General features: G+C 47.2%; 1 protein-coding gene across 4 annotated transcripts in view; it reads right to left on the bottom strand.

The window, feature by feature from the left end:
- Positions 1-27,471, bottom strand: part of LOC132581320 (uncharacterized) — a 37,938-nt gene extending 10,467 nt beyond the window's left edge. The window contains exons 1-5 of one of the 4 annotated variants that reach the window (XM_060252512.1): positions 27,184-27,471; positions 19,004-19,125; positions 7,717-7,818; positions 4,153-4,317; positions 246-328 (exon numbers count right to left, since the gene is read on the bottom strand). In XM_060252512.1, coding sequence (XP_060108495.1) covers positions 281-328; positions 4,153-4,317; positions 7,717-7,818; positions 19,004-19,125; positions 27,184-27,283 — 537 coding nt within the window. In that variant the 5' untranslated portion in view covers positions 27,284-27,471 and the 3' untranslated portion in view covers positions 246-280. Of the gene's footprint in view, positions 1-245; positions 329-4,152; positions 4,318-7,716; positions 7,819-19,003; positions 19,126-27,183 lie in introns of those variants that run through there. The other 3 variants (XM_060252510.1, XM_060252511.1, XM_060252513.1) reach the window with 3 other exon arrangements.
- Positions 27,472-27,703: the final 232 nt, after the last annotated feature.

A 27,703-nucleotide genomic window follows, 5' to 3' on the forward strand; every position in this document is an offset into this window, starting at 1 on the left:
GTGACAGTGACTGCCCAAGATGTCAACATCCATTTGAAAAAATGATTTGGTTCTGCCATTGACTGACTTAAACCTTTTCAACCCCATCTTTCTCATCATATAAGAACGACTCAGGGGCAGCTAACAATACTACTTTCCCTTCCCAATTTAAATGTGTTTGGAATAGGATTCAGTTCAAGCTATGACTATGGGTTTTGAGAACTGAAAGAACTGGTTTGGTAGAAACAGTTTCCTGTATAGTAGACACCACGTTCTTTTTCCCCCTCATTATTGTTTCTGGTCAAAGAGATTTTGCTGATTTCTGAAGCACTATGAAAACCTGCAGGATCTGTGAACAGAAACAATAGAGGGATGAATGGAACCCTGGAAGCAATGTTTTCTCCCTTGTGCTAGTTTCATGTATCCGAAACAAAGATTTCTCTCTCTCTCTTTCCAGCGTCACTCAGATTCTGGACTCCAAAAGATGCAACTTGTTGAAAATGCTGGAGATTCAAGATTCCTAGTCACCTAATAGAATAACTATTCCCTTCCTTAGAAGGCAGCTAGTTTAAATTTGTAATGTTGATAGGCTCACGTGTTACAACCCTAACCACATTTTCCGCAAGCAATAAGCAATAAGGTATCCAAAAACTGTGTGTACATTCAGGGCTTGGTGAGCAAGCTGTGGCGCAAAACAAACTGAGCTCAACCACAGCAAGACACTCAAACAGAGAAGCACACAAATGCCTTTCAGTGCACTCCGTGCATGCTTGCCTGAGAGTAAGCCCTGTTGAATACAGTAGGACCTACTTCTGAGTTAGCCTGCACGGGATTGTGCTGTCGCTCTATTAATTTCCCCTCCCACCTTCTGACGGCAATATAAGAGATCACCATTCCCACTTTTATCTGAAGAAGGGCACTTTGACTCTTGAAACTTCGGACCCTGAAAATCCTTTTGGTCTCATTTGAATCAAGCACTTCTACTGCATATCAACACGTCTGCTCTCCTGAAGGGGGCAAAGAGAACTCAGCATAGAGGAAATTATGATTACTCGTGGAGTTTTGGGCGTGTTTTGGTATTTTTTGTATTTTTTCAATGAGCGTTTTCGCACTCACCTTCAGCCGGGGCGACGCCCCTCTTCACCGCGCAGGATCTGCGCGGATTTCGCACTTAAAGCCTCGGAGCAGCCAAAAGAGCCGGAAACTCCCGGCGCAAAAGCCGCGCAAACGGAAACTGCTTTTTGGCGGTTTACGTTTGCGCCGCAAAAGCGCCGGGAGTTTCCAGCTCTTCCGGCTGCTCCGTGGCTTTACGTGCGAAATCCGCGCAAATCCTGCGCGGTGAAGAGGGGGGTCGCGCCGGCTGAAGGTGAGTGCGAAAACGCCCAATGTGTGTGCACCTGGAAGTCATGGTGACCCCTGGTGGCTGACCCTTACTGGGAGCGTGGAGGATATTCAGAAAGGTGGCTGAATAAAGTCTGGCCCCACCTCCTGCGAAGACAATACTGACTTTGATGGACCAAGGGTCTGATTCAGTATAAGGCAGCTTCATATGACTGCTGGTATTTCACAGAGGTCTCCCGTCCAAGTATTTGTCAGCCAGCCCTGATTATCCTTTGAAATCTGATGAGATCAGGCTTGCCTGGGCTATCCAGTTTAGGGCAAGATTATTCTAAGTTTTTGCTGCACTTTCTCCCCAGTTTGGGTTGGTACTATAGACAACAATGAAGTAACCAGAGACATGCGTTAAAGGAAGTTGCATGTGAACAGCTCCTTGTTCATTACTGTATGTTTGCAAGGGAACAATGCTCATAGCTCAATGGTGGAAAACAGGTTTTGCATGCCGATGTTCCTTGGCTCCATTCTTGGTGCCTTCAATTAAGCATATTTTAGGTAGAAGGGCTGGGAGAGGCCTTGGGCTTGGGACCTTGCAAAGCTGCTGCTGTTCAGAGTAGATGACATGGATAAAGTTCAGTGATACTCCCTAACATAGGCACTAAGGTACCCATCAGTGGCTTTGGTGCAGGAGAGCTGGTTTGGTGTAGTGGTTAAGTGTGCGGACTCTTATCTGGGAGAACCGGGTTTGATTCCCCACTCCTCCACTTGCACCTGCTAGCATGGCCTTGGGTCAGCCATAGCTCTGGCAGAGGTTGTCCTTGAAAGGGCAGCTGCTGTGAGAGCCCTCTCCAGCCCCACCCACCTCACAGGGTGCCTCTTGTGGGGGAGGAAGGGAAAGGAGATTGTGAGCCGCTCTGAGACTCTTCGGAGTGGAGGGCGGGATATAAATCCAATATCTTCTTCTTATCTGGGAGAACCGGGTTTGATTCCCCACTCCTTCACTTGCACCTGCTAGCATGGCCTTGGGTCAGCCATAGCTCTGACAGAGGTTGTCCTTGAAAAGGCAGCTGCTGTGACAGCCCTCTCCAGCCCCACCCACCTCACAGGGTGTTTGTTGTGGGGGAGGAAGGTAAAGGAGATTGTGAGCCGCTCTGAGACTCTTTGGAGTGGAGGGCGGGATATAAATCCAATATCTTCTTCTTTCCTCACACCCAGTTGCTTCTTTGACAAAATGTTCCTTTCCCAAAGCAAAGAGCCAGTCCTAGCTTGCCGCCACTTCTCTGGAGCAAGAGGTGCTTCAAAAGAACCCAGGAAGTAGGAAACACCCATTCACAAACAGTTGTCTACATTGCAGATGGATGCTTAGCCTGCACCCTCTCAAATTTCGGAAGGATCAGCCCTAGATAGCAGCCATTTTGTGGTGGAACCCATTCTTTGTCCTAAAAACTCCCAAAGTGTCCACAGTCTCAACAAGATCAGGCTAGCTAGACAATATAAGGCAGCGTCATAAGTTCTATTAGACTTTCTTCCATGTAAGTCTTCTTTGGCCTGCAGCCTTAATGTGTTGGAATAATTGGCAGAAGGCAAGAGCTGAATAAAAGGTAGTTGAAATGATTCCCAGATCTCTTAATCTTAATCTCTGTCTGGATTAGGTTTGCAAATCCCCAGGTCCCAGCGGGTGTTCTTCTGCTTTCCCAGGCTCCTTCCCGCCCCCCGTCAGCTGGCCGGCGGGGGGAAAGCCCCGCCCCCAGAGGACCATGTGCTTTTTCACCTCTGGAGGCTTCAGTCTCCGATTGAAAGGCTTCCTCTTGGGATGGTGTGTCTGTGTTAATTTGAAGAAATTGGCAGCAACTTGTGAGTAGTGAGGCCAATCCCTCGCTTCAGAGTCACCAGAAATGGGGGGGGGGGACGTCTGCTGAGCACTTCATTACTCCCTATGTGGAGATCGATTCTCATAGGGTATAATGGGGAATTGATCTGGAGGTTTTGGAGGCTCTGGGGGGGGGCTGTTTTTTGAGGTAGAAGCACCAAATTTTTAGTGTAATATCTAGTGGCTCTTTCCAAAGTACCCCCCAAGTTTCAAAACGATTGGACCAGGGGGTCCAATTCTATGAGCCCCAAAAGAAGGTGCCCCTATCCTTCTTTATTTCCTATGGAAGGAAGACATTTTAAAAGGTGTGCTGTCCCTTTAAACGCGATGGCCAGAACTCCCTTGGAGTTCAATTATGCTTGTCACAGCGTTGCTCCTGGCTCCGCCCCAAAGTCTCCTGGCTCCACCCCCAAAGTCCCCAGATATTTCTTGAATTGGACTTGGCAACCCTAGTCCGGATCCTGATGGGAATCTGCCCATTTGGACTGAACTCATACTGTAAGGTTGAAAGGGATGTGATGGCAGATATGGGTAAAAAGATGTGACCCTCGTCCACCCATGCTCTTTCTTGTATAAACACACTTGCCACACAAGTTCAGCCCATTCACACAGAGAATTGGCATGACGGAATATACAGGCAAGCACTTGACCCATGGTTGCCCCCTACGTCTGCTTCAGTTCCTTGTGGAAGACAGAAGAAATGCTACCTTTCCAAAGATACTCCATGAATCATTAACCATAAGGAATGTAAACAAGCTCTGGAGCCTCCTGGTACATCACGTCCCTTTTCCAAGAGATAAAAAAGCAATTGAAGAGAGAGAGAGAGAGAGCAGAGTCCTACAATATCACAACAAGGAGTGCTACACACAAGCTATACAAATGAACCCTACAAATAGAACAATTCTGTACATTTACGTGATGCAGGGCGATGCCTGAACAGTCAAAGAGCTTTGGTGAAGGTTTCTCACCTCTTGAGAGACTTCTGCCCACAAACCAAACCTTTCAGCAATCATCTGGTGGATTTCCCGCTGCCGATCTTTCTTCCGCACACTCTCGTAGCTTGGCAGGCGTGGCTGTTCCCATGGAGGCAGCTGATAGCTGCTGGGGGGTCCAACACAGAAGAGTTCGTCTCCCTGGATACACAAACTAAGGTCACTTCCTTGTTCCATGACAGTCATATTGCTTAGCTGGATGGGTTTACAAGAAGCTTTGCTTTCAATGAGTATAATCCCACTAAGCATTGCAGCCACACTGGATTAATGTTTATGGCACATCCAGAGACTGAGGTAGTTCAAGGTCAAAGCCAATATGAGGGTTATCCTCCTACCCCCTCAATTTCAAAAGCTGCTTTAGACAGTTCTAGATCCTGAGTATACAAACTCACCTGGCTAACAAATATGTAAAGAGCACTGAAGGTACCTTACAAGGCCATCCAGAGAACTAGTGTGGTGTAGCGATTAGCATGCTGGATTAGAATAGGCTGGGACCCTCAGGTAGGTTAAAGAGCCCTGTCTCCCAAATGGAGAGCCCCTAGAGAGCTGTTTTTGTTTTGTTTTGCTGATTTCTTTAAAGAAGGTTGTTGGGGGTTTTTGCTGCCAGGCCATTCCCTTACAACATTTGGAATACTGTGTGCAATTCTGGTCACTGCACCTCAAAAAAGGATATTATAGCATTGGGAAAAGTCCAGAAAAGGGCAACTAGAATGATTAAAGGGTTGGAACACTTTCCCTGTGAAGAAAGGTTAAAACGCTTGGGGCTCTTTAGCTTGGAGAAACGTCGACTGCGGGGCGACATGATAGAGGTTTACAAGATAATGCACGGGATGGAGAAAGTAGAGAAAGAAGTACTTTTCTCTCTTTCTCACAGTACAAGAACTCGTGAGCATTCGATGAACTTGCTGAGCAGTCGGGTTAGAACAGATAAAAGGAAGTACTTCTTCACCCAAAGGGTGATTAACATGTGGAATTCACTGCCACAGGAGGTGGCGGCGGCTGCAAGCATAGCCAGCTTCAAGAGGGGGTTAGATAAAAATATGGAGCAGAGGTCAATCAGTGGCTATTAGCCACAGTGTGTGTGTGTGTATATATAATTTTTTTGGCCACTGAGTGACACAGAGTGTTGGACTGGATGGGCCATTGGCCTGATCCAACATGGCTTCTCTTATGTTTTTATGTTCTTAACAAACCAGCTGGACTGAAATTCCTCCCCCTCATGTTTATGGCAGCCCTAGCTGTTCAAAGTGTGCATGCACATGCTGCCCTCTTCCCATCTGAAAACAGAGGTAGGAGCCGTGTCTCCGTCAGAGTCATGCTGTTCCTCTCTGCACCAGGAACAGTTATGATTTTCCCTGCGGAGAAGAGCCATCTGGGGAAGTGAGAGCATTGCTAAACCATGTAATTTACACATATGAGCTATTTGCTATCACATTTTAATAAGGAATTCTGAACATCCAAAGAAAAATGCATACAAATAAATAAGGGAGAGCCAATCTATACATGTGGCAGAATCCTCTTCTACACTACTTTTGGATTGTACAATATAAGACTATAGATTAGGGGAACCATATATTTGGATGCTCCTCTGCCCCGTTACAGGCTAGCCTCCTTTCTACCTGACATACATGTTTTCTATGCACAGGGAATTCTTCCCCACGTAAAGGTAGTTCCCTGTGCAAGCACCAGTTGTTTCCGACTCTGGGGTACGGGTAGGGGTCCCAATCCCCCCGCTTTAGCGGGAGACTTCTGGGTTCCCAGCTTAATCTCCCGGTCTTCAAAAATTGAGAACCGGGGGGGGGGGGGTGTGGAGGGGGGGAGAACATACCTATAGAGCTCCTGTTGTAGAGCTCCTGAGCAGTTTGTAAAATCCCTGTCCCTTTAAGGCTGGGCAGGAAGGAGGAAACAGGAAGGGCTTCGGAGAACGGCCCCTCCCTTCTTTGCTTTCGTTTTCACAGCAGGCACAGTTCTCCGGAAGAAGACCAAGTAAGTATTTGTGTGTGTGTGTGTGTGAGAGAGGGAGGGGGCAGGGAGGGGGATTCCCTTGTATGGAGGCCCTCCCCCCCTTTAGAAAGCGTGAGGGGGGAGGGAAATGTCTACTGGGCACTCTATTATTCCCTATGGAGAATGATTCCCATAGGGAATAATAGGGAATTGATCCGTGGGTATTGGGGGCTCTGGGGGGGCTATTTTTTGAGGAAGAGGCACCAGATTTTTAGTATAGCATCTAGTGCCTCTCCCCAAAATACCCCCCAAGTTTCAAAACGATTGGACCAGAGGGTCCAATTCTATGAGCCCCAAAAGATGGTGCCCCTATCCTTCATTATTTCCTATGGAAGAAAGGCATTTAAAAAGGTGAGCTGTCCCTTTAAATGTGATGGCCAGAACTCCCTTGGAGTTCAATTATGCTTGTCACACCCTTGTTCCTGGCTCCACCCCCAGTGTCTCCTGGCTCCACCCCCAAAGTCTCCTGGCTCCGCCCCCAAAGTCCCCAGATTTTTCTTTAATTGGACTTGGCAACCCTAGGTACGGGCCTTTAAACATGCTGTCCCCCCCCCCCCCAAAAAAAAGTCTGAAGAGGTTCAGTCTAAGAACAACTGTTCCTTGTGGCTCGATGTACATCAATTGTCAAGTTAAACACCAGTTAATGTGCAGCAATAAAAAACTTGAAACCTACACATGCAGTAAAATTAAACCTAATTGCTTGCGAGCCATTACCAACTCCCTCCTAATGTTAGCTGTGGCACTAGCAAAATAAGCAACTAACTACACATGCTTTTTTTGTAGCCTCCCAGAATAATTCCAATTTTTGCATGGGGAATTTTTGTACTAAACAGGAAGAAACACACCTACTTCTACCCAATGTGCACCACCTGGAAGGCAGTGCGACTACTTTATTCCATCTCGCCACTCACCAGACTGGAAGAGAGCAAAGCCATTCCTGATGTTTTTCACAGAACCAGTTTCTATCAAATAGACTGACTATCAAGTAGATTAACACTCTATTAAAACCTCTAGTTGTAGGGGCACATGCATATGTTCCACTAAGTTGCAACTGACTTATGGTGACCTCAGCAAGAGGCCTGCAAGGCAAGTGAGAACCAGAAGGGGCTTGCCAGTGCCTTCCTCTGCAGAGTCTTCCCTGGTGGTCCCCCATCCACGTACCGACATTGCTTAGAGATCTGATGAGATGGGGCTACACCATACCATTCCGCATCCCATAGGGCTAATAAGGCATCCAATGTTTTGAAATGCAGTGCTCCATTTTGTAAAACAGTCTAATGGCCTGCACTGTAAAGTATCCGTGAGCAGCCTAAGTCTCAGCAGTCCCAAGATAAGGTAGTGTAGTGTAGAGGGACAGCATGCTGAACTTTGACCGCAAACATATAGTTGATTAATAACACTGTAGACCGTGTGATCAGTTCCATCCACATGAACCCTCCTTACTTCTACCCTCTCTCTTGTGCTTTTTTTAGCTTCCCACACATGTCAAGCTTTTCTTACAAACGCTCTACCCCATCATTAGAGGTCTTCTCCCACCTGTACAGTGCCAGAATTTTCAGCCGTGCTCTCCAGACGCTGAGTTCCAGGCTGGAGCCCCGCCAATCTCTGGTTGTTACTGAAGTATGGAGGAGGGCAATCCTATATAATGAGAAGAGGGAGGGAAGGAAATTCAAATACGAATGAGCTTTCCTGTTGGGGACTTCTTGGTAATGTGTCAAGATATTGCAAGTGGCACACAGCAGAGAACAAAGACAACAAGCTTCCTAAAGGAAACAGTAACTCTTCAGTTATTTTCAAAGGTTTCAGGTTTTCACGGCTGGTAACATCATTAGGGTTTGTAGAATCTTTCGGGCTCAAGTGCCGTGTTCTACTGGAGAAAGTTTTCCTTCCAGACGTTTCGTTCTCAGCTGCGGAGAATATCCTCAGTGGCGTTGCAGCCAGAGCAGGCACTCTGACCTTCTTGGCTGCTTTGCATTGAGTGGGGCCAGGGCTGCTGGAGAGCTGCTATTTCTAGGCTGGAGGGGGTGTGGTGAAAGGGCAATTGGTTTGTGGGTGTGCCCATTGTTTGGTGGGGCTTCCTGGAAGGGTAGTGATAAGGAAACTGGCTGTTGAATGTGCCCATTGTTCTGTGTTAATTGCTGGGAGGGTTGGAAGGGGTGTTATTCTTTACTTTAGGCACATCCGTATATCATATGCCCTTCGAATTCAACCAGAGGAAGTAATATGTTGGATCGATGTCAACAAGGAAAGCAAGAGGTGAACCAGAAATTAGGGGAGGATTTTGATAGTTTCTAAAATGGGAAATCTGCTTGTGATAACCAGCCTCTCTAAGCACCCTCTCAGAGCGATGGTACATGTCACACACAAACACACACACGAATGCACACACCAGCTTTCACACATACAAAAAAGCAGTCTCATATGGAGTTCTCCCCCTCCTCTTCTACGTAACCTCTAGCTCAACTTATCTCATGTCATGATGTCATGATGCTGGGTTCCCATCTTCTGCCCCAGGAGGGAAATGTTAATTATCATGACACATTGGCACAACATAAGTTGAAATATATAATATGGGGGAATCAAACATGAGATGAAGCAGCCTTTAAAAACATGTAGTTCTGCTTTCACATCTCTCTTATCTAGCAGGACTGGACGTGTGTTTTTATACCTTCAAGGGACAACATTTCCATCTTCACTCCTCATCATCAGCAGGGTGGAAGAACCCTCGAAGGACAAATGAGGCCTATGTCTGGGCCAACAAACCAAGGGACATCTCCTTTTTGTTTCCATGACATTTGAACCCACTCTTAGCCTGCCAAAGGCTGGTGTCTTTCAGTGATCTTCTGAGTCCACAGAGCCCATTATGCCAGATATGGTTTCCACAGGGTGGTTTCCATGAGGTGAACCCATCACCTTTTCTTTATTATACCATACTGCTTACACGGTATGGGACGGTGGCTCAGTGGTGGAGCATCTGCTTGGGAAGCAGAAGGTCCCAGGTTCAATCCCTGGCATCTCCAAAAAAGGGTCCAGGCAAATAGGTGCGAAAAACCTCAGCTTGGGACCCTGGAGAACCGCTGCCAGTCTGACAAGACAATACTGACTTTGATGGACCAAGGGTCTGATTCAGTATAAGGCAGCTTCATATGTTCACGGTGTGTGTCATCAAATGCAATACTAGCAGAAATGGCAAGATGTTCAGGCCATGTTAAAGAAAGCTGAACTTCCTCTTGCCAGCAAACCTGTCACCATGCAGTAAGCTAAGGATTCGTATCAGAGGAATTATGACAGCACCAGTAGCATTGATCAAAGAATCTTGGTTGTAGATAATAGTGAATCATCTATAGAAATTCACAGCACTCGTCCTTCCTACCTCTGATCCCTGCAGGTGTTTTTCTCTAGAGCAGTCTGCTTTGAGTATAATCAGGGGGTCTAAAGCACCAGTGCCTGGTGATCCCCAGAATGAAGTGCCCGATCCCCATCTCCACTTCCATCCCCTTTGAACTCAGTGAGTCACTAACTAATAAGCACCTGCAAAAGGGCACAGAAGCACAAAGGGAAGGAGTGGAGAGTCACACAGAGAGGGAGCAACAGGTTGTGTAACTGCAAGAATGGAGCGGAGAAACTTTGCAAGGATGAATGTGGTCACTGATGAAAGACTGCTCACTTCTAAGGCTATGTCACTGCTGTTCAAATACCGCAGAGCTATTGTAAGCCTAAGCAAAACGAAATGATTTGTCAAATATTAAGAGCAGGGTTTAAACAGGTCAAGATCTGCCTTCTGGCTGGATACTTTTCCTCTAGTGAAAACTAATCTCTGTAAGTGAGCCACATCAGGATGAGAGGAGGACACTAAGGGGTAGTGGATTGTATGGGGTTGTGTAGGAGTATGGCCAGGGGGGAAGGCCACTTCCAAGCTTCGCTTGACCACAAGATCTCAGCTTGCATTTCATCGTCTTTTAATCCTCCTTTCTTCCTGTAATGCCCATTGCTCTGAGATAAACTTCCGCAGTTGTCTGAACAAGAGGCACTGTATCAGTTGCATGGAGGGTTTCATGGTCTTCCCACTGATCCCTTCTTGAGCAAAAATAACAAACTTGGCTTCCAATAGCTCTGCAAACTGAATCTGGGATTTGAAAGGTGAGCCATAATTTGGGGAGGGACGGTGGCTCAGTGGTAGAGCATCTGCTTGGGAAGCAGAAGGTCCCAGGTTCAATCCCTGGCATCTCCAAAAAGGGTCCAGGCAAGTAAGTGTGAAAATCCTCAGCATGGGACCCTGGAGAGCCGCTGCCAGTCTGAGAAGACAATACTGACTTTGATGGACCCAGGGTCTGATTCAGTAGAAGGCAGCTTCATATGTTCATGGGGAGGGATGGTGGCTCAGTGGTAGAGCATCTGCTTGGGAAGCAGAAGGTCCCAGGTTCAATCCCCGGCATCTCCAACTAAAAGGGTCCAGGCAAATAGGTGTGAAAAGCTTGAGACCCTGGAGAGCTGCTGCCAGTCTGAGTAGACAATACTGGCTTTGAAGGACTGAGGGTCTGATTCAGTATAAGGCAGCTTCATACGTTCATGGGGAGGGATGGTGGCTCAGTGGTAGAGCATCTGCTTGGTAAGCAGAAGGTCCCAGGTTCAATCCCTGGCATCTCCAAAAAGGGTCCAGGCAAGTAAGTGTGAAAATCCTCAGCATGAGACCCTGGAGAGCCGCTGCCAGTCTGAGAAGACAATACTGACTTTGATGGACCAAGGGTCTGATTCAGTAGAAGGCAGCTTCATATGTTCATAAGCAAATAAGATTCAGGTGTTGCATGTTTTACTGTTTGCAAAATAACCTGACATGTGGTGGAGATTCGCATGGCCCAAAGCTCTCCAAGGCCAATCTGTACATGAATGCTCTGAAGTAGCCCAATTGTTTCATTGCCATCTGCAGACCAATATTTTCAACGCCCGTCCATAGAATCACAGAATCACATAGGGTTGCCAAGTCCAATTCAAGAAATATCTGGGGACTTTGGGGGTGGAGCCAGGAGACATTGGAGGCGGAGCCAGGTACAAAGGTGTGACAAGTATAATTGAACTCCAAGGGAGTTCTGGCCATCACATTTAAAGGGACGGCACACCTTTTTAAATGTCTTCCTTCCATAGGAAATAATGAAGGATAGGGGCACCTTCTTTTGGGGCACATAGAATTGGACCCCCTGGTCCAATCGTTTTGAAACTTGGGGGGTACTTTGGGAAGAGGCACTAGATAATATACTGAAAATTTGGTGCCTCTATCTCAAAAAACAGCTCCCCCAGAGCCCCTGAAACCTCCAGATCAATTCCTCATTATACCCTATGAGAATCGATCTCCACATAGGGAATAATGAAGTGCTCAGCAGACGTTTCCCTCCCCCCCCCCCTTCTCCCGTTTCTGGCGACTCTGAAGTGACAGATTGGCGTCTCTACTCATGAGTTGCTGCCAATTTCTTCAAAGTAACACAGACACATCATCCCAAGAGGAAGCCTTTCAATCGGAGACTGAAGCCTCCAAGGGCGCATGGTCCTCTGGGGGCGGGGCTTCCCCCCACCGGCCAGCTGACTGGGGGTGGGAAGGAGTCTGGGAAAGCGAAAGAACCTCTGCTGGGACTTGGGAATTGGCAAGCCTAGAATCACAGAGCTGGAAGGGGTCATACAGGCCATCTAGTCCAACCCCCTGCTCAATGCAGGATCAGCCTAGAGCATCCCAGACAAGTGTTTGTCCAACCACTGTTTAAAGACTGCCAGGGAGGGAGAACTCACAATCACCCTTAGTAGCCGATTCCACTGTTGAACAAATCTTACTATAAAATCCCGCCCCCTAATATCCAGCCAGTACCTTCCTGCCCTTAATTTAAACCCATTATTGTGAGCCCTATCCTTTGCTGCCAACAGAAACATACCCTCCTCTAAGTGACAGCCTTTCAAATACTTAAAAAGAGCAATCATGTCCCCCTTCAACCTCCTCTTCTGATGACTTAACATTCCCAGGTCACTCAGGCTTTCCTGGGCTTGGTCTACAGGCCACTGATCACTCTGCTCTGCACCCACCCCATTCTGTCTGCATCCTTCTTGAAGCGAGGCCTCCGGAATGGCACACAATACTCCAGGTGTGGCCTGACCCGTGCCTATTCTTGTTTTATTGAAAATCCACTTTCAGAAGCCTTTCAGATGGTAAATGTGGAAGGAGAGGATTTTGTCTGCTAATAATTACCCAAGAGCTGCAGCCTCATCATTATACTGTGTCATCTGTGCACCCACAGAGACAACCAGCTGGCCATTTTATCAAACACATGGAATCAAGGTTCATTCAGATAACCAGGATCTGCACAATAATATAAAAGCTTACCATATAGTTACTCGTATCTGAAGGGGTCTGCTGTTGACTATAAGGTGAAAGCGTATGGTTAGCTGCATCCAAGTTCCACAGCCGATAACCACTCCGAAATTTAGAAAAAGTGGAGAAATAGCAACACCAGTTTTCATCACAATGTGGCAGGCCTTTAAGCAGCAGAGTCAATTTGAAGACATTAATTAACAGCAAGCTGCCACACATCCAAGATTGGATGACTGGGATTATGACCAAAAAAAAAAGGTCAGTTTTGAAAGCACTAAACATGAGGCAAGAGCATGGCATGATGTAATTTCTGTTGGAAATGATGTCACACTGCTCTAGGAATTGCCAAAAACTCTATGGTAAAATCACAGACCTGCGATTCCTAGAGTGGACTGATCTCACTTCTAGGTGTCCCCTTGAAGAGATATCATGCCATCGCCCAAGAGGAATCTGTTAAGATTATTTTTCTCATGCAGATGCAGAAGTGGAAAATGAGAGCTGGGTGTGGGGAATACTCCGCCACCAGTGGGAACTTGGCAGCCCAGCTGTCTTGATATGACCTGTTTATATATGGCATAAAATTAGCCATGATGACAGGAGTCATCCTGGGCCGCTTTAGCCTGAATTCATGACACATGAAAGGCTTTATTCACAAAAGGTAGTTCGCCCAGGGTTGTTTGATAAAGCAGAGGTTATACTGGGGTAGCCCTCCAAACTTTAAATGTTATACAGCAGGGATGGCCAACGGTAGCTCTCCAGATTTTTTTTTGCCTACAACTCCCATCAGCCCCAGCCATTGGCCATGCTGGCTGGGGCTGATGGGAGTTGTAGGCAAAAAAAAAAAAACTGGAGAGCTACCGTTGGTAGGGTTGCCAAGTCCAGTTCAAGAAATATCTGGGGACTTTGGGGGCGGAGCCAGGAGACATTGGGGTGGAGCCAGGAGCAAGGGTGTGACAAGCATAATTGAACTCCAAAGGGAGTTCTGGCCATCACATTTAAAGGGAATGAACACCTTTTAAATGCATTCCCTCCCTTCGAAATAAGGATAAGGACACCTTTTCGGGGGGGCTCATAGAATTGGATCCCCGGAAAATGGTGGTTGTGGGATGTGGTCCTCGGGGGGTCGTCCGGAGAAGAAGGGTCGTGCGTCCCCGAAGAGCGTCCGCGCCTCGAAATACAGTCGGGGGCTAACAGCCGGGGGTCCCCCCTGGGGGTCCCACGCCTCTCCCCCTGAGGAATCGCTCACCATTTTGGCGGCCCCTGGCGCGGACACCCTCGGAGGCAAGGGGGTACGCTAGGCGTCAGTCTCGCGCCGGCGGTTCGCAGCCTCCTCGCCACGCTCCTGCTGCCCCTCTGCTGCGCCAACGCCGCCGGCGAGGCCCTCGGCCGGCAGCTCCGCCGCCTCCTCCTGCTGCTGGGCGCCGGCGGGCCCGCCACCTACGGCTTCACTGGGCGGGGAGGGGGCAGCAGATGGCGGATGGTTCTGGATACTCTCGTTCCCTTCCCAGACCCCCACCCAGCAATCACCGCGGCCGCCTCAGCTGAGACTGAGGAGGACTGGAAGAAGAGCGCGGGAAAGAGCGGCCCCTGGCGCGGACACCCTCGGAGGCAAGGGGGCACGCTCCTGCTGCCCCTCTGCTGCGCCAACGCCGCCGGCGAGGCCCTCAGCTGGCAGCTCCTCCGCCGCCGCCTCCTGCTGCTGGGCGCCGGCGGGCCCGCCGCCTACGGCTTCACTGGGCAGGGAGGGGGCGGCAGCGGCTCGCCATTTCCCCCCTCCCCCCGCTTCCATTTTTTTGGGGAGCGGGGGAAGAGTGTGGAAACCCTGGGGTCCCCCGCCAGGGCGGGAGGGTTGGGAAGCTTAACCGTTGGCCACCCTGCTATACAGAGCTTCCCAGAGAAAGGTTCTCTTAAGAACTCCTGCTCCCCTGACCATCTAAAAATTACGACTGAATCAAGGAAAAGAAGAGGATCTAGGGGTCTCAGTGGACCGTACTCTGAACATGAATCAGCAGTGTGATGCAATGGCTAAAAAGGCAAATTCAATTTTGGGCTCTATCAACAGAAGTATAGTGTCCAGATCACATGAAGTGATGGTATTGTGGTGCCCCAAATTGGCAAAAAACTGACAGTTTTGGGCACCACAATTCAAGGATATAGAAAGGGCCAGTGTGTGGGAGTAGGCCAAGTAGGTGGCAGCCTCTCCTCACCCACCTCGGCGAAGTCGGGGGCATGGCAGCAAGCGTGCTCAGAACCGGCTCCGAGCATGCCCCCTGTCTTTTCAACCTCATCGAGGCTTTCCAAGCCTTGGCAGTCGGGGTGGTGCGTGGCAGCGAGTGTGCTCAGAGCCTGGCTCTGACTTTTTGCTGCCATTTGCCAAAGTTGCCTTCTGAAAAGCCAACAGACAGAGATACTATTCATTTTTAAGACGCTCCAACCTGCCTCATTCACTAATTTTGTGCTTGGCATGGGCAGTTTCCCCGGGGTCTGAGAAACAGCTGCCTGGCTCTCCATCTTTTCTGTAGGTCTTAAATGGGAGAGAAGTGTGGAAGAATCATTTTCAATTATAGTAGACATGATCCCCATGCCAGGCTCGCTCCTTATGCTCCTTAGTCCCAAGCAGTTTCCATTCTCCTTCTTTAACCTGTTTAATAATCCTGCTCTTGTTCTGTTTAAACGGAAGGATGAATCAGCCCTTCCTGCCACCACTCAGAGAGTGAGTAGAGTCCCTAAAACGCAGAGGATCTTTCTTGGTCAACTTTCTTCTCCTGTGGTTCTTGCTCAGGATCAGGGTGTGAGATAGGGCTGCCAATTGAGAAGGAGGAGAACCAACCTGGGCAAGCAATCAGCAGCCGCAGTTTCCCATGGCACGGAGAGTGAAATTAATGCCTGCTTTTGTACGCTGAACAAGAGTGGGACTGAGAAGAAGACGGCAATCCTAGCATGATGGCAACCAAGGTTGCCAGGGTGTTTTTCTGCCAGTTTGTTTTTCTGTGCCTTTAACAGCTACCCATCATCACATGTTCTTCTATAACAGGAAGAACTTGCAATATTTCTGCACATCAGGTCACTGTTAAAAGCACAGGAGTACTGCCAGGGGAAAAAAAGATGGCAATTTTAGGCAAATCCTAATAAGAAATGTTCTGCACTTGGCCATTTCTAAACCAGCCTTGGAGAGGTTGGTTTGTTATTGTTGTTTTTGTATTACCTGGCTAGGAGACCCAGTGTGGTATCCTTTGTTAGAGCATCAGACTAGGAACTGGGAGAGCCATGTTGGAATCCTGACTCTGTTAGAAAAGTTCACTGGTTGATATTGGGCCACTCCCTCTCAGTCGATTTTCACAGGGTCGTTGTGAGGAAAAAATAGGGGATAGGATGCTTGCTGTATGCCATTTTAAGTCCTCGTTGAAAGACAAACAGAATAGAAACATCTAAATATACGTTCATGTGGCTCTGCAGCTCATCTGCAATTACTGGAAGCCAAAAGGCCCACATGACTACTGTGTGACCCCCCCCCACCAAACACATACATATAGGGTTGCCAAGTCAAATTTAACAAATATCTGGGGACTTCGGGGGTGGAGCCAGGAGACATTAGGGGTGGAGCCAAGATCAAGGCTGTGACAAGCATAATTGAACTCCAAAGAGAGTTCTGGCCATCACATTTAAAGGGACAGCACACCTTTTCAATGCCTTCCTTCCACAGGAAATAATGAAGGATAGAGGCACCTTCTTTTGGGGCTCATAGAATTGGACCCCCTGGTCTACTAGTTTGGAAACTTGGGGGATATTTTGGGGAGAGGCTCCAGATGCTATGCTGAAAATTTGGTACCCCAAAAAACAGCCCCCCCCCCCGAGCCCCAGATACCCTCGGATCAATTCTCCATGATTTTCTATGGGAATAAATCTCCATAGGGAATAATAAAGTTCCCAGCAGACATTTCCCTCCCCTCCCCCTGCTTTCTGACGACCCTGAAGCGGGGGGGGGGGGGGGAGGGCCTCCAAACCGGGGGATCCCCTGCCCCCACCTGGGGATTGGCAAGCCTACATACAGACAATGGTTTTATTTATTTATTTAATTCATTTGGATCCTGCCTTTCTCCCCAACAGGGGCCCAAAGCAACTACCATCATTCTCCTCTCCTCCATGTTAGCCTCACAGCAACCCTGCAAGGTAGGTTAAGCTGAGAGGGTGTGACTGGTCCAAGGACGCCCAGCAAGCCCAGTGCTGGGATGAGAATGAGGAAGCTGCAGGGAAGGGGAGGTTGCTGGAGAGGATGGGCGCTTCGCTTCCATCCCTGGCGCCAGGCCTGCCGTTCAGGAAGGCTCGCAGCTTACCCATTCTCCAGTCCTTGCAGCTGCGGCTTGCTTAAGAAGGGAACCCCCTGCCAACCACAAGTGGTACTGAACAACAACCTTGCCCACTTTTCTGGAACATGGGAAGGGTGCCGTGTTGAGAAAGAGCCCCAGGTAACGCATCAATCATTAGGGGGAGGGACGGTGGCTCAGTGGTAGAGCATCTGCTTGGGAAGCAGAAGGTCCCAGGTTCAATCCCCGGCATCTCCGAAAAAGGGTCCAGGCAAATAGGTGTGAAAATCCTCAGCTTGAGACCCTGGAGAGCCACTGCTGGTCAGGGGAGGGACGGTGGCTCAGTGGTAGAGCATCTGCTTGGGAAGCAGAAGGTCCCAGGTTCAATCCCCGGCATCTCCGAAAAAGGGTCCAGGCAAATAGGTGTGAAAAGCCTCAGCTTGAGACCCTGGAGAGCCACTGCTGGTCAGGGGAGGGACGGTGGCTCAGTGGTAGAGCATCTGCTTGGTAAGCAGAAGGTCCCAGGTTCAATCCCCGGCATCTCCAAAAAAGGGTCCAGGCAAATAGGTGTGAAAAACCTCAGCTTGAGACCCTGGAGAGCCACTGCTGGTCAGGGGAGGGACGGTGGCTCAGTGGTAGAGCATCTGCTTGGGAAGCAGAAGGTCCCAGGTTCAATCCTGGGCATCTCCAAAAAAGGGTCCAGGCAAATAGGTGTGAAAAGCCTCAGCTTGAGACCCTGGAGAGCCACTGCTGGTCAGGGGAGGGACGGTGGCTCAGTGGTAGAGCATCTGCTTGGGAAGCAGAAGGTCCCAGGTTCAATCCCGGGCATCTCCAAAAAAGGGTCCAGGCAAATAGGTGTGAAAAGCCTCAGCTTGAGACCCTGGAGAGCCACTGCTGGTCAGGGGAGGGACGGTGGCTCAGTGGTAGAGCATCTGCTTGGGAAGCAGAAGGTCCCAGGTTCAATCCCTGGCATCTCCGAAAAAGGGTCCAGGCAAATAGGTGTGAAAAGCCTCAGCTTGAGACCCTGGAGAGCCGCTGCCAGTCTGAGAAGACAATACTGACTTTGATGGACCCAGGGGGGGTCTGATTCAGTGTAAGGCAGCTTCATATGTTCATATATGTTCATCAAAGAGCCACAGGTGACTGGCTGCATATCTCTGAACTAAATGACAGAATCATAGAATTCAAAGTTGGAAGGAATCTAGAGACCATCCAGCCTAGCCCCCCCGCCCCATGCTTTAATAAACTGAACCAGAGCTCAGGCACCTCTGCACTTGTACATATGTACATTAACAAAGGGGTTTACTCCCCCACTAGAGAAGCAGCGGCAACCCTGAAAACAAAATCTACACACGTTAAGGTTGGGGTCTTTTGTGGATGGTGGTGGAGAATTCAGGCGAAGTTGCTTGCAAACAAGCCCTGACAAAGAGTGTACAAGAGAGGAGGGGGAACTAGGGAGAATATGTTCTCTTGCTGCCTGTTCCCAATTCATTTGCTGTGGAAAGTACAATGCCGGTTGCCAGGATACCAGCAGCTGAAAGTGGCATTGTCTGTATTTACCCGGTGCCTTACAGTAGCATTCCCTGCTGAGCTCCATCCCAGCAAGAGGAAGGAGGCCTGGCTTGGAAAAAAGAGTGCTAGAACAGGAGGGAGGGGCTTGTCTCTTTTTTTTCACAGAGGGAGCCCGTCATTGCCCTGGTGACAAAAGTCCCTCTGAACGGTTTCCTTGTCCCAACTCTCCCACTTGAATAATGGACCCCCCGACAGGCCAATCCTGACTCAAAAGGTGCCAGTTGGAGACAGACTCAGGTGAAAGGGCTTTGTTTGTCGACAGAGTGGGGAAATGAGCAGGGAGGTTCAGCGTTCCTTTGGGGCCCAGCGCTGTAAGTCAGCAGGAAAGAGCCACAAGCAGCCTCGGAGCAGTTTTCCAACAAGGGGAGAGCAAAAAGGAGGCTATTTGGAGCAAACAGTGCAGCCAGGCCTGGCAAAGGCACCCTGCAAAAGGCACATGGGGAGTGCAACGGGGGGTTTGTTTCAATGAAAAGCAAGGCGCAAAGAAATAACGCTGCTTATCCAAGTTGGAGGATAAGGGGGTGAGGGATTTGGATGCTGGGTAGGCAACGCAGGTAGATAAAACCGCTAGAAAAGGGCAGAAGATGATACTTACATACTGACTGGGGTTCTGGAAGAAACGGCAGGAGCACAGGAACTGGCAGCACAGAGGGTCCCGGTGATACAAAAGCAGCAGCAGCACCAAAATGGCCACGATGAATACGGAAGAAGAAACTGCTACCAAAGACGAGGGGAAAGGAAATATACAACAGAAGTTAACGGGGATCCTTGAAACTAGCACCTGGCTCATTGTCTCTGCTGAAATTTCAGTTTTCTTCTGGTGGAACCAAGAGTGAGTTTAAAGCCCATGAGAGCAGGACAGAGAGTAAGAAGGCAAAAGGCTGCAGTGATGCCCATTGCACCTCAGGGAATCTATCCCAGCAGAAATGAGCTGTGAGTGGTAAATAGCAGCCTCAGGCCTCTCATGCAGGATCCCTTGGAAGACTGAAAGTATCAATTGCAAAAATGAGGTTTTTAGCCACCGTGAAAGCTCCAGCCTGCATTCCTACTTCGGCATCCCCACACTCAACATAAAACCGTGTATGTAAAATTGGACTAGGATTTGGGAAACCCAGGTTTGAATCACCCCTCTGCCATGGAAAGCTTGCTGGGTGATCGTGAGCCAGTCTTACACACTCTTGGCCTAACCTACCTTATAGGGTGGTGGTTGTGAGGATCAAATGGAGAGGATGATGGAAGCTGCTTTGGGTTCTCACAGGAAAGGAAAGCAGGGTATAAACCAAGTTAAGAAACAAATCAACGTATTTGCGGACTCGTGACTTGTGACCTTATCTGAAAGTTAAATTAAACTAATCTATATTTAGGCCACTGGCAGGGGATGGGGGGTAAGGCTGCAGATCCAGGTTGGAAAACTCCTGAAGGTTTGGGGATGGAGCCTGGATAGGACTGGGACCTCAGTGGGGTACAATGCCATAGAGTCCACCTTCCAAAGCATCCATTTTCCCCAGGGGGACTGATCTCTTTAGTCAGGTGATGACCTGTAATTCCAGGGGATCCCCAGGTCCCATCTGGAGGCTGGCATCCCTATGACTTATGCCACGTTATGAGTAAAAAAGAAGCTTCTGTATCATCTTTAAAAGACAGGTGTCTATTTGAATAGCCAATCGTCTGCAGATTTATGAACAAGCTACCTTTTGACTCACACAAAATTGATCATGAGACCAATGCAAAGAAGGGCCACAAGCTATATCAGGCAATCACAAGGGCAGGGTTCAGGCTTTTCTAGGGTTGCCAATCCCCAGGTGGGGGCAGGGGATCCCCCGGTTTGGAGGCCCTCCCCCCGCTTCAGGGTCGTCAGAAAGTGGGGGGGAGGGGAGGGAAATGTCTTCTGGGAACTCTTTTATTCTCCTAGAAAATAATGGAGGATTGATCCGTGGGTATCTGGGGCTCTGGGGGGGCTGTTTTTTGAGGTAGAGGCACCTAATTTTCAGTATAGCACCTAGTGCCTCTCCCCAAAATACCCCCCAAGTTTCAAAAAGATTGGACCAGGGGGGTCCAATTCTATGAGCCCCAAAAGAAGGTGCCCCCATCCATTATTTCCTATGGAAGGAAGGCATTGAAAAGGTGTGATGGCCCTTTCAATGTGAGGGCCAGAACTCCCTTTGGAGTTCAATTATGCTTGTCACAGCCTTGATCTTGGCCCCACCCCCAAAGTCTCCTGGCTCCACCCCCAAAGTCCCCAGATATTTCTTAACTTGGACTTGGCAAACCTAGGCTTTTCTCATATTTTTCAGGAGGCAGTAGCCCAAAATAGACTTAAGAACGAATTTCTGATCCTATTGTCTCTGCTACAGGGAGACAAAGTTGGGTGGTTCTGCTGATTCAGAACTTTTAGAAACTATGTTGTTGAACAAGTATGATGGGACAACATTAAGTCAGTGTTTCTACTTCATTACCTGCTGATTGAGGGGAGGGGGGGGGGAATAATGCAATGGTATCGCATCACACGTTTTTGCAGTTTCACATTATTGGGAAGATATGGGAAGGTGGTTATGCCTGAATTTCTTCCCATAACAAGTAATTTGGGCCTGTGATTCTGGCATTTTATTATCTTTCTCTCGCACTTAAAATATAGGCCAAAATAGTATGCACTCCTAATAAGAGGCAAATGAAATATTTCCCATTCAGGATCTACCGATTGTTATATTAAAAGATCTAAAAGGAATCTCCTGATTGACAAATCACTTGCACTCAGTCGGGGGTGGGAAGGGACAGTTTCTCCTTATGTATACGATCCAAAGCTCACCTGGATTTGATTTTGCTAACTCTACAGGACCTCTGGAAGAGTGTGCCTTGGTCACCCCATTTACCTTTGCTTGAAGCACAATCTCATCTGGGTCATTTGAGCTAATCTGTAAGGGACTTTTCAGATGTGGTTTTCCTGGACTATGCATATGCTGTTAGTTTTTCCTGATAATACCGATGCGTAACCTTGCCAATATAGGGTTGCCAAGTCCAATTCATGAAATATCTGGGGATCTTGGGGGTGGAGCCAGGAGCAAGGTTGTGACAAGTATAATTGAACTCCAAAGGGAGTTGTGGCCATCACATTTAAAGGAACTGCACACCTTTTAAATGCCTTCCTTCCATAGAAAACTTGGGGGATATTTTGAGGAGAGGCACTAGATGCTATACTGAAAATTTGGTGCCTCTACTTCAAAAAACAGCCCCCCCAGAGCCCCAGATACCCGCGGATCAATTCTCCATGATTGTCTATGGGAATAAATCTCCCTAGGGAATAAAAGAGTTCCCAGCAGACATTTCCCTCCCCTCCCCCTGCTTTCTGATGACCCTGTTTGCTCTATTGATACAACTGCTCAATTGCGCACCTCCAAACAATTTTTTTTTAACCTGATGGGAAGGGTAGCTCATTTGTTATGCAGAGCTGGGGATCTCACGGCAGTGACAGAAATGTGGCGGCACAGAACTCATACCAGGAGATGCCCTTAGAGGAGGGGGCAGTATGGATAAACATGGTTCAGTGTAATGAGGTCAGAGTGGTTGATTTCAAAGTAATTCAATCTAGCTGTCGTGAATTCTGTATCGAAAACATCCAGACTGAGATTCTGAAAGAGGGAAATCCAGATGCCATGGACTGTTATTTAGAAAATGCCCAGGTACTTTTTGGACCTTTCTTTATTATGGGCTTGGGAATTTTTCTTACTTAAACAAAATAATGATGCAGTGACAATGGAAAATGTGATGGAAAAGTCTCTGCAGAGGGAGAGATATGGTGGTCACAGCTGGGAAAGATGGGAAGCATTGGTCTTTGGTAGGTCAGGCATAGTACTGGGTTTCACAGCCCAACCTCAGCTAGTCCACATTACACCATTTATTGGAGCAGACTTTAAATATTCCATTCCGTTCAATCATAAAAGAATCTAGTCCTCACTAAGGAGATTTCTAACAACTCCTCACTCACAATATGTTCCTCTCTCCATATGTTCCCCAGAGAGCACTGGAAGTACCTGGGCCAAAGGAGGCCAAACTAAAAATAACTAGAGAACAGGCCTTCTCTATAAAAGCACCCCAATGGTGGAACCAGCTGCCGGAAGAGGTGCGGGCCCTACAGGACATTAGCCAATTCCGTAGGGCGTGCAAAACCGCCCTCTTTCGGCTAGCCTTCCAAGATGGAGCCTGAAATAAACACCATGCCATCACTAACATCAATATAACCGAGATAGCAATAAGATGAGATTATTTTAGATTGATTTTAGACTTTTATATTATGTAAACACAATGGTAAATATTAAATGGTATAGAAATGTTTATTGTTTTACTGTTCAACATGGCTTTTGCCACACCCTGTAAGCCGCCCTGAGCCTCCCCCGGCGGGGAGGGCGGGGTATAAATAAAATTTTATTATTATTATTTTATTATTACAATAACGCAATATCTAATTTGAACGAGGACACTGGTACCAGAGCTTGCAATAAACCCAAATGCCAGTTTTGCTACCACATACAACCAGAGACAACACAATTGCTGGACCTAACTACATCAACTACGCCATCTCAGACTTATTCACATGCTCATCGTCTAACACTGTATATGCCGCTAAGTGCCAACAATGCAATTCAGTTCTCTAAACAAACCTTACACCGAAGGATAAATGGACAAAAATCTAACATCAGGAATCACAGAACTGAGAAACCTGGAGGAGAAACCTGTAGGAGAACACGTCAGCCTTCCAGGACATTCAGTAGGTGACCACAAAGTAGCTGTTTTATTGCAAAGGAACTTCAGGAACATATTAGAAAGGGAAACTGATGAATTACAAGTTATTACAATACCAAGGACGAAAAAACAACTAGGGCTTGACAGTTGGTTTCTTATTATTACTACAAACGCTACATTAGTACTTACATATGTATTCTCACCAAGAATACAACCTCTGTATCTGAGTTTATTTCTTCTTTAGAACAGTATATTGGTATAGTGACTAATGTAACTCTTCTGTCTTCCAGGAGCAGTCCCTCTTACATCCCCGTCCTCTTGGTCTTACTCGTGCTTTTGAGGGATGCCTTATTAAAAACCCTAGTGAGAGTTGCTAGTTGTCATTTCCCAGTGGTGAATTTGCTTCCCAAAGGGTTTCTGGAATGTAAAGCTTGGGAGTGGCTACAGAGACAATCTTTGTGCATGAACACTAAATTCACCACACCATGCACAGTCTGCCATTTCATACGCTGCAGCCACCACAGTATATTTGGATTGTGGATAACTTGTTAAATTTTTTCTAGGGTGCTTTTAATCAAAACAGTCTCTTGAGTTTGAAAGCAGGTAAGGTAGCATGAATTAACACAGCAATGATGAGAATGCACATCTAGAAGCCATGCATTGATCCTTGGTATAAGAACTGAACTATAACACTTGTGTTCCTGTTTTTCTCTGTGAAATGCTGGGAGAGTACGCAGTCTGAATTCGTACAGCCTAGACACAGCTCAGTTTTATCCCCAAAATCAGAAGGAAGCCTTTGTCAAGTCACGGAATTTGGAATGCTCTGATTTATTGGCAAAGGTTTGATTTTTTTAAATGGTCAAATTTTGTGTTATATATGTGATCAGAATTGCATGGAACCCACTAAATTATATTTTGTTTCCCAGTTGCATCCAACTTCTGCCCTGGATTGCCACCTAATTTCTAACTGATAATTTTATTTTCATCTTTCATAAAACACAGATTTACTCCCCGCCCCTTTGCAGCAAGGTTTCCTATTAGTGTCTTTCTCTGTCTTCCTTAATCCCTCCTTCACCCTTTTCCTTTGTATCCCTTTTTCTTAGATTGTGATTCTGTAGGGCCTGCCTTTATTTTGCTCTTGGTAGTGCTTAGCAAGAGGCAAGCACACCACAAGCAAAGTCACAGCGCTGATGATATTCTGCAACCACCAAATTTAGTGAAAATAATATTGTTGTTACGCAATGGATCTTATTTCCAGTCCCACAATTCTGCAATGCTGCAGCTGCAGTCTACAACAGGGGTGGCCAGTGGTAGCTCTCCAGATGTTTTTTGCCTACAACTCCCATCAGCCCCAGCCAGCATGGCCAATGGCTGGGGCTGATGGGAGTTGTAGGCAAAAAAACATCTGGAGAGCTACCGTTGGCCACCCCTGGTCCACAACTTACTTTGGTTTGTGACTTCTTCTTTTACATGTCTTCAGTTTCTCCCATCCATTAATTCTAGAAGTTAATATTTCTTTACTTCACCAGAAAGTGAAGACTTTGATTCTAATCTGGTTGCTTCTGTAAAAAGTCAGCTGATGATTGTTCATTTCCTTGTAGTTCAACTGATCCGGTTACTTCAGAGAAATTATTCATTTTAATATCGGCATTGTGTCAGGCATCCAAAAAAAGAGGCGCTCAGAAGCGAATGCTAAAGAGTTTGCTCTGCGAAGCAATTTTGTTTACCCTCTTAAATCTGCAAATACACACACACACATGCCTTCAGCCATGTAGAAGTATGAAGTAAAAGGATCTTCACATTTGTGCTGAAATTATGTCCTGTTTTTAATCAATATTTCTGGTGCTAATCTGGGAAAACTGAACATATGAAGAACATATGAAGCTGCCTTCTACTGAATCAGACCCTCAGTCCATCAAAGTCAGTATTGTCTTCTCAGACTGGCAGCGGCTCTCCAGGGTCTCAAGCTGAGGTTTTTCACACCTATTTGCCTGGACCCTTTTTTGGAGATGCCAGGGATTGAACCTGGGACCTTCTGCTTCCCAAGCAGATGCTCTACCACTGAGCCACCGTCCCTCCCCATGAACATAAGAAGCTGTCTTATACTGAATCAGACCCTTGGTCCATCAAAGTCAGTATTGTCTTCTCAGACTGGCAGCAGCTCTCCAGATCTCAAGCTGAGGTTTTTCACACCAATTTGCCTGGACCCTTTTTAGTTGGCGATGCCGGGGATTGAACCTGGGACCTTCTGCTTCCCAAGCAGATGCTCTACCACTGAGCCACCGTCCCTCCCCAAACTGCAGCACTACAGTCATACCACTAAAAATTAAGGAGAGACTGGAAACCCAAACTCAGTCAATTGATTTCACCAATTAACATAAACAAATGTTGCCTGATATCCCACTACAGAGACCAGTTTTGTTTTATACTCTGATGCCAACAGTTCCAAAATGGGGACTGCAGGTCTAGGTGATGACCTGCTTTTTAAATATGTCTCAGGGTTCAAATCTATATTTTGCTTCTACAGAGGAGTTTACCTCTTTCTAAAAAGGAGTTGAAACTCCTTCTATGGAGGCTTCTGAGAAGACACAGATTCACCATCCATTATAGTTGGGTTATTAAACTAATAGTTGTTATTGGACTACATTAGGTTGGTTATCATAGAGCATGGGGCACTTAGTGAAATACAAAACACTTGTATCACTCTGACATCCCAGAGAAAAAGGAGAATTACAATAATATATAACAGATAAATTACAAAGCCAGTCATGCCTACTCAATGAACCCAAATTTCTGTTTCCATTCAGCAATTGGTCTGTGAAGGATCCCAGTTCCATTTGCAAACTTTCTCACTGTCTTTTTATGCAAAAGAGATCCAAAGGGGATAAAATGATATCTCTTACTAGACCAGCTTGGATTAGTATAGGAATACATAAGTACAGGAATTGGATTAGTATAGGAATACATAAACCCTGGAATTTCACAGAAATCTTCATCAGGCAAAAACAGTTCTGTGGATCTCATGTTTTGCTTTTGCACCAAAATATGGTTATCTGATAGATATATTATTCAGCCTGTAATACTTTCTATTGAACTTCTTCCTAAAATAACTGAAGAAAAGGTGGTGGAGAAGATGAACGTGCGCACACGCACACACACATTTACACAAACACAAAGGTGTTTGTGTTCTAGATTGGAACAGTGTTCCTGTCTTCCTCCATACAGTTTTTGGTTTTTGAACTAGAGCTTGATGCACTGAGCTGGCACATCCAGTTCTTGCAAGCATCTTGCTCCCACACACAGCCCCATGCTAATTCCCCTCTGTAACCTAAACAAAGGCCTGGGGGAATTGTGGGTCACTGTGGACCACATCTCTAGCCTACAGAAGGTTTCTAAATGGGAAGCATAAGTAAGTCCCATGAAAACACGCTTTAAACCAACATTCCCAGCCAGGACCTAGACATCTGGAGGAAGGGGAAGGAAGGGGTTCAATAGCCTTGGGGAGGATGGCCCAAGCTGTAAGCCTATTCTTAGGGTATGCTTTATGTCTTTTAGAAAGAAAATTGAATCTGAAAAAATGCAATTACTCATGAAACTTATGCCAGGCACAATTGGTGTGAAGATATTTGTACCAGGCCCAGAGCGATGATTCTTCTTGAGTCCGGTTCCTAGAAGGAAACCCCACAACTCCCTACATTCCTTATGGTTGCAAAGGATATACAGGTAATTTACAAAGCCTACAGTCACCTGGGGAATCAGTGCTGCACAGAGGTTTACCTGGCTCTTGTGGAAATCAATTTCTAAGAACTGGGTTTATCACATACACTGAGGAAACCACCAGCATTTCCAGTCCTAAGCAGACCAGATTCAGAACCATATACCTGTTACCTACAGAGAAACAGCACTTACTTTGAAATGCATCAACAAGGGGCGAGAAGGATGAGCGATGGAGGGTGTTTCCTGCAGGCAACCTTATTCCAAGAGGAACCCCCAACCTAACTCAATGTAAGAAACAGAGGTAGGCATGCAAGTACTCACTGGTAGCTATGATAATGGCCGCTATATTGCTGTCCATGGGAACACTGGCAGTGGGCTCACGGGATGGTGCCTCACTGGTTTCCATCATCTCTGGGGGCATCTGTCTTGAACTGTCCTCTACTTTGGCAGCTCCATATGTAAGCACCCTTGCCAGGGCAACCTGATTCAGTCTCCTACAAGCCCTGTCCTCCGCCCTGGCCAGCCAGCTCCAGTCAGCACTCGCCCCCCACCACAGAGCCCATTCAAGCAACGCTGGTTTCTGCTTTCTCCCCCTTTTCTTGGTCAGATCCTGCCGGCTTTCTTCTTCTTCTTCTTCTGTGTTCTACTGAGATTGGATTCGGAAAGCTCTCCTCCCCAGTTTAACCTGTTGTGGCCTGGTGAATTCCATCCGTCTTTTTCCTTTCATTAGCAGACTACTGTCCCTTGCAAGTCTGGCCCTGAAATCTCTTTTGGTCACGTCTGGACTCTGGAATAAACAGCAGCTACTTCCCCCTCCTCTTTTTTTTGTCTTCCCACGAAG

The sequence above is a fragment of the Heteronotia binoei genome, chromosome 13 (assembly GCF_032191835.1).
Source record: "Heteronotia binoei isolate CCM8104 ecotype False Entrance Well chromosome 13, APGP_CSIRO_Hbin_v1, whole genome shotgun sequence".
NCBI classification, from domain to species: domain Eukaryota; kingdom Metazoa; phylum Chordata; class Lepidosauria; order Squamata; family Gekkonidae; genus Heteronotia; species Heteronotia binoei.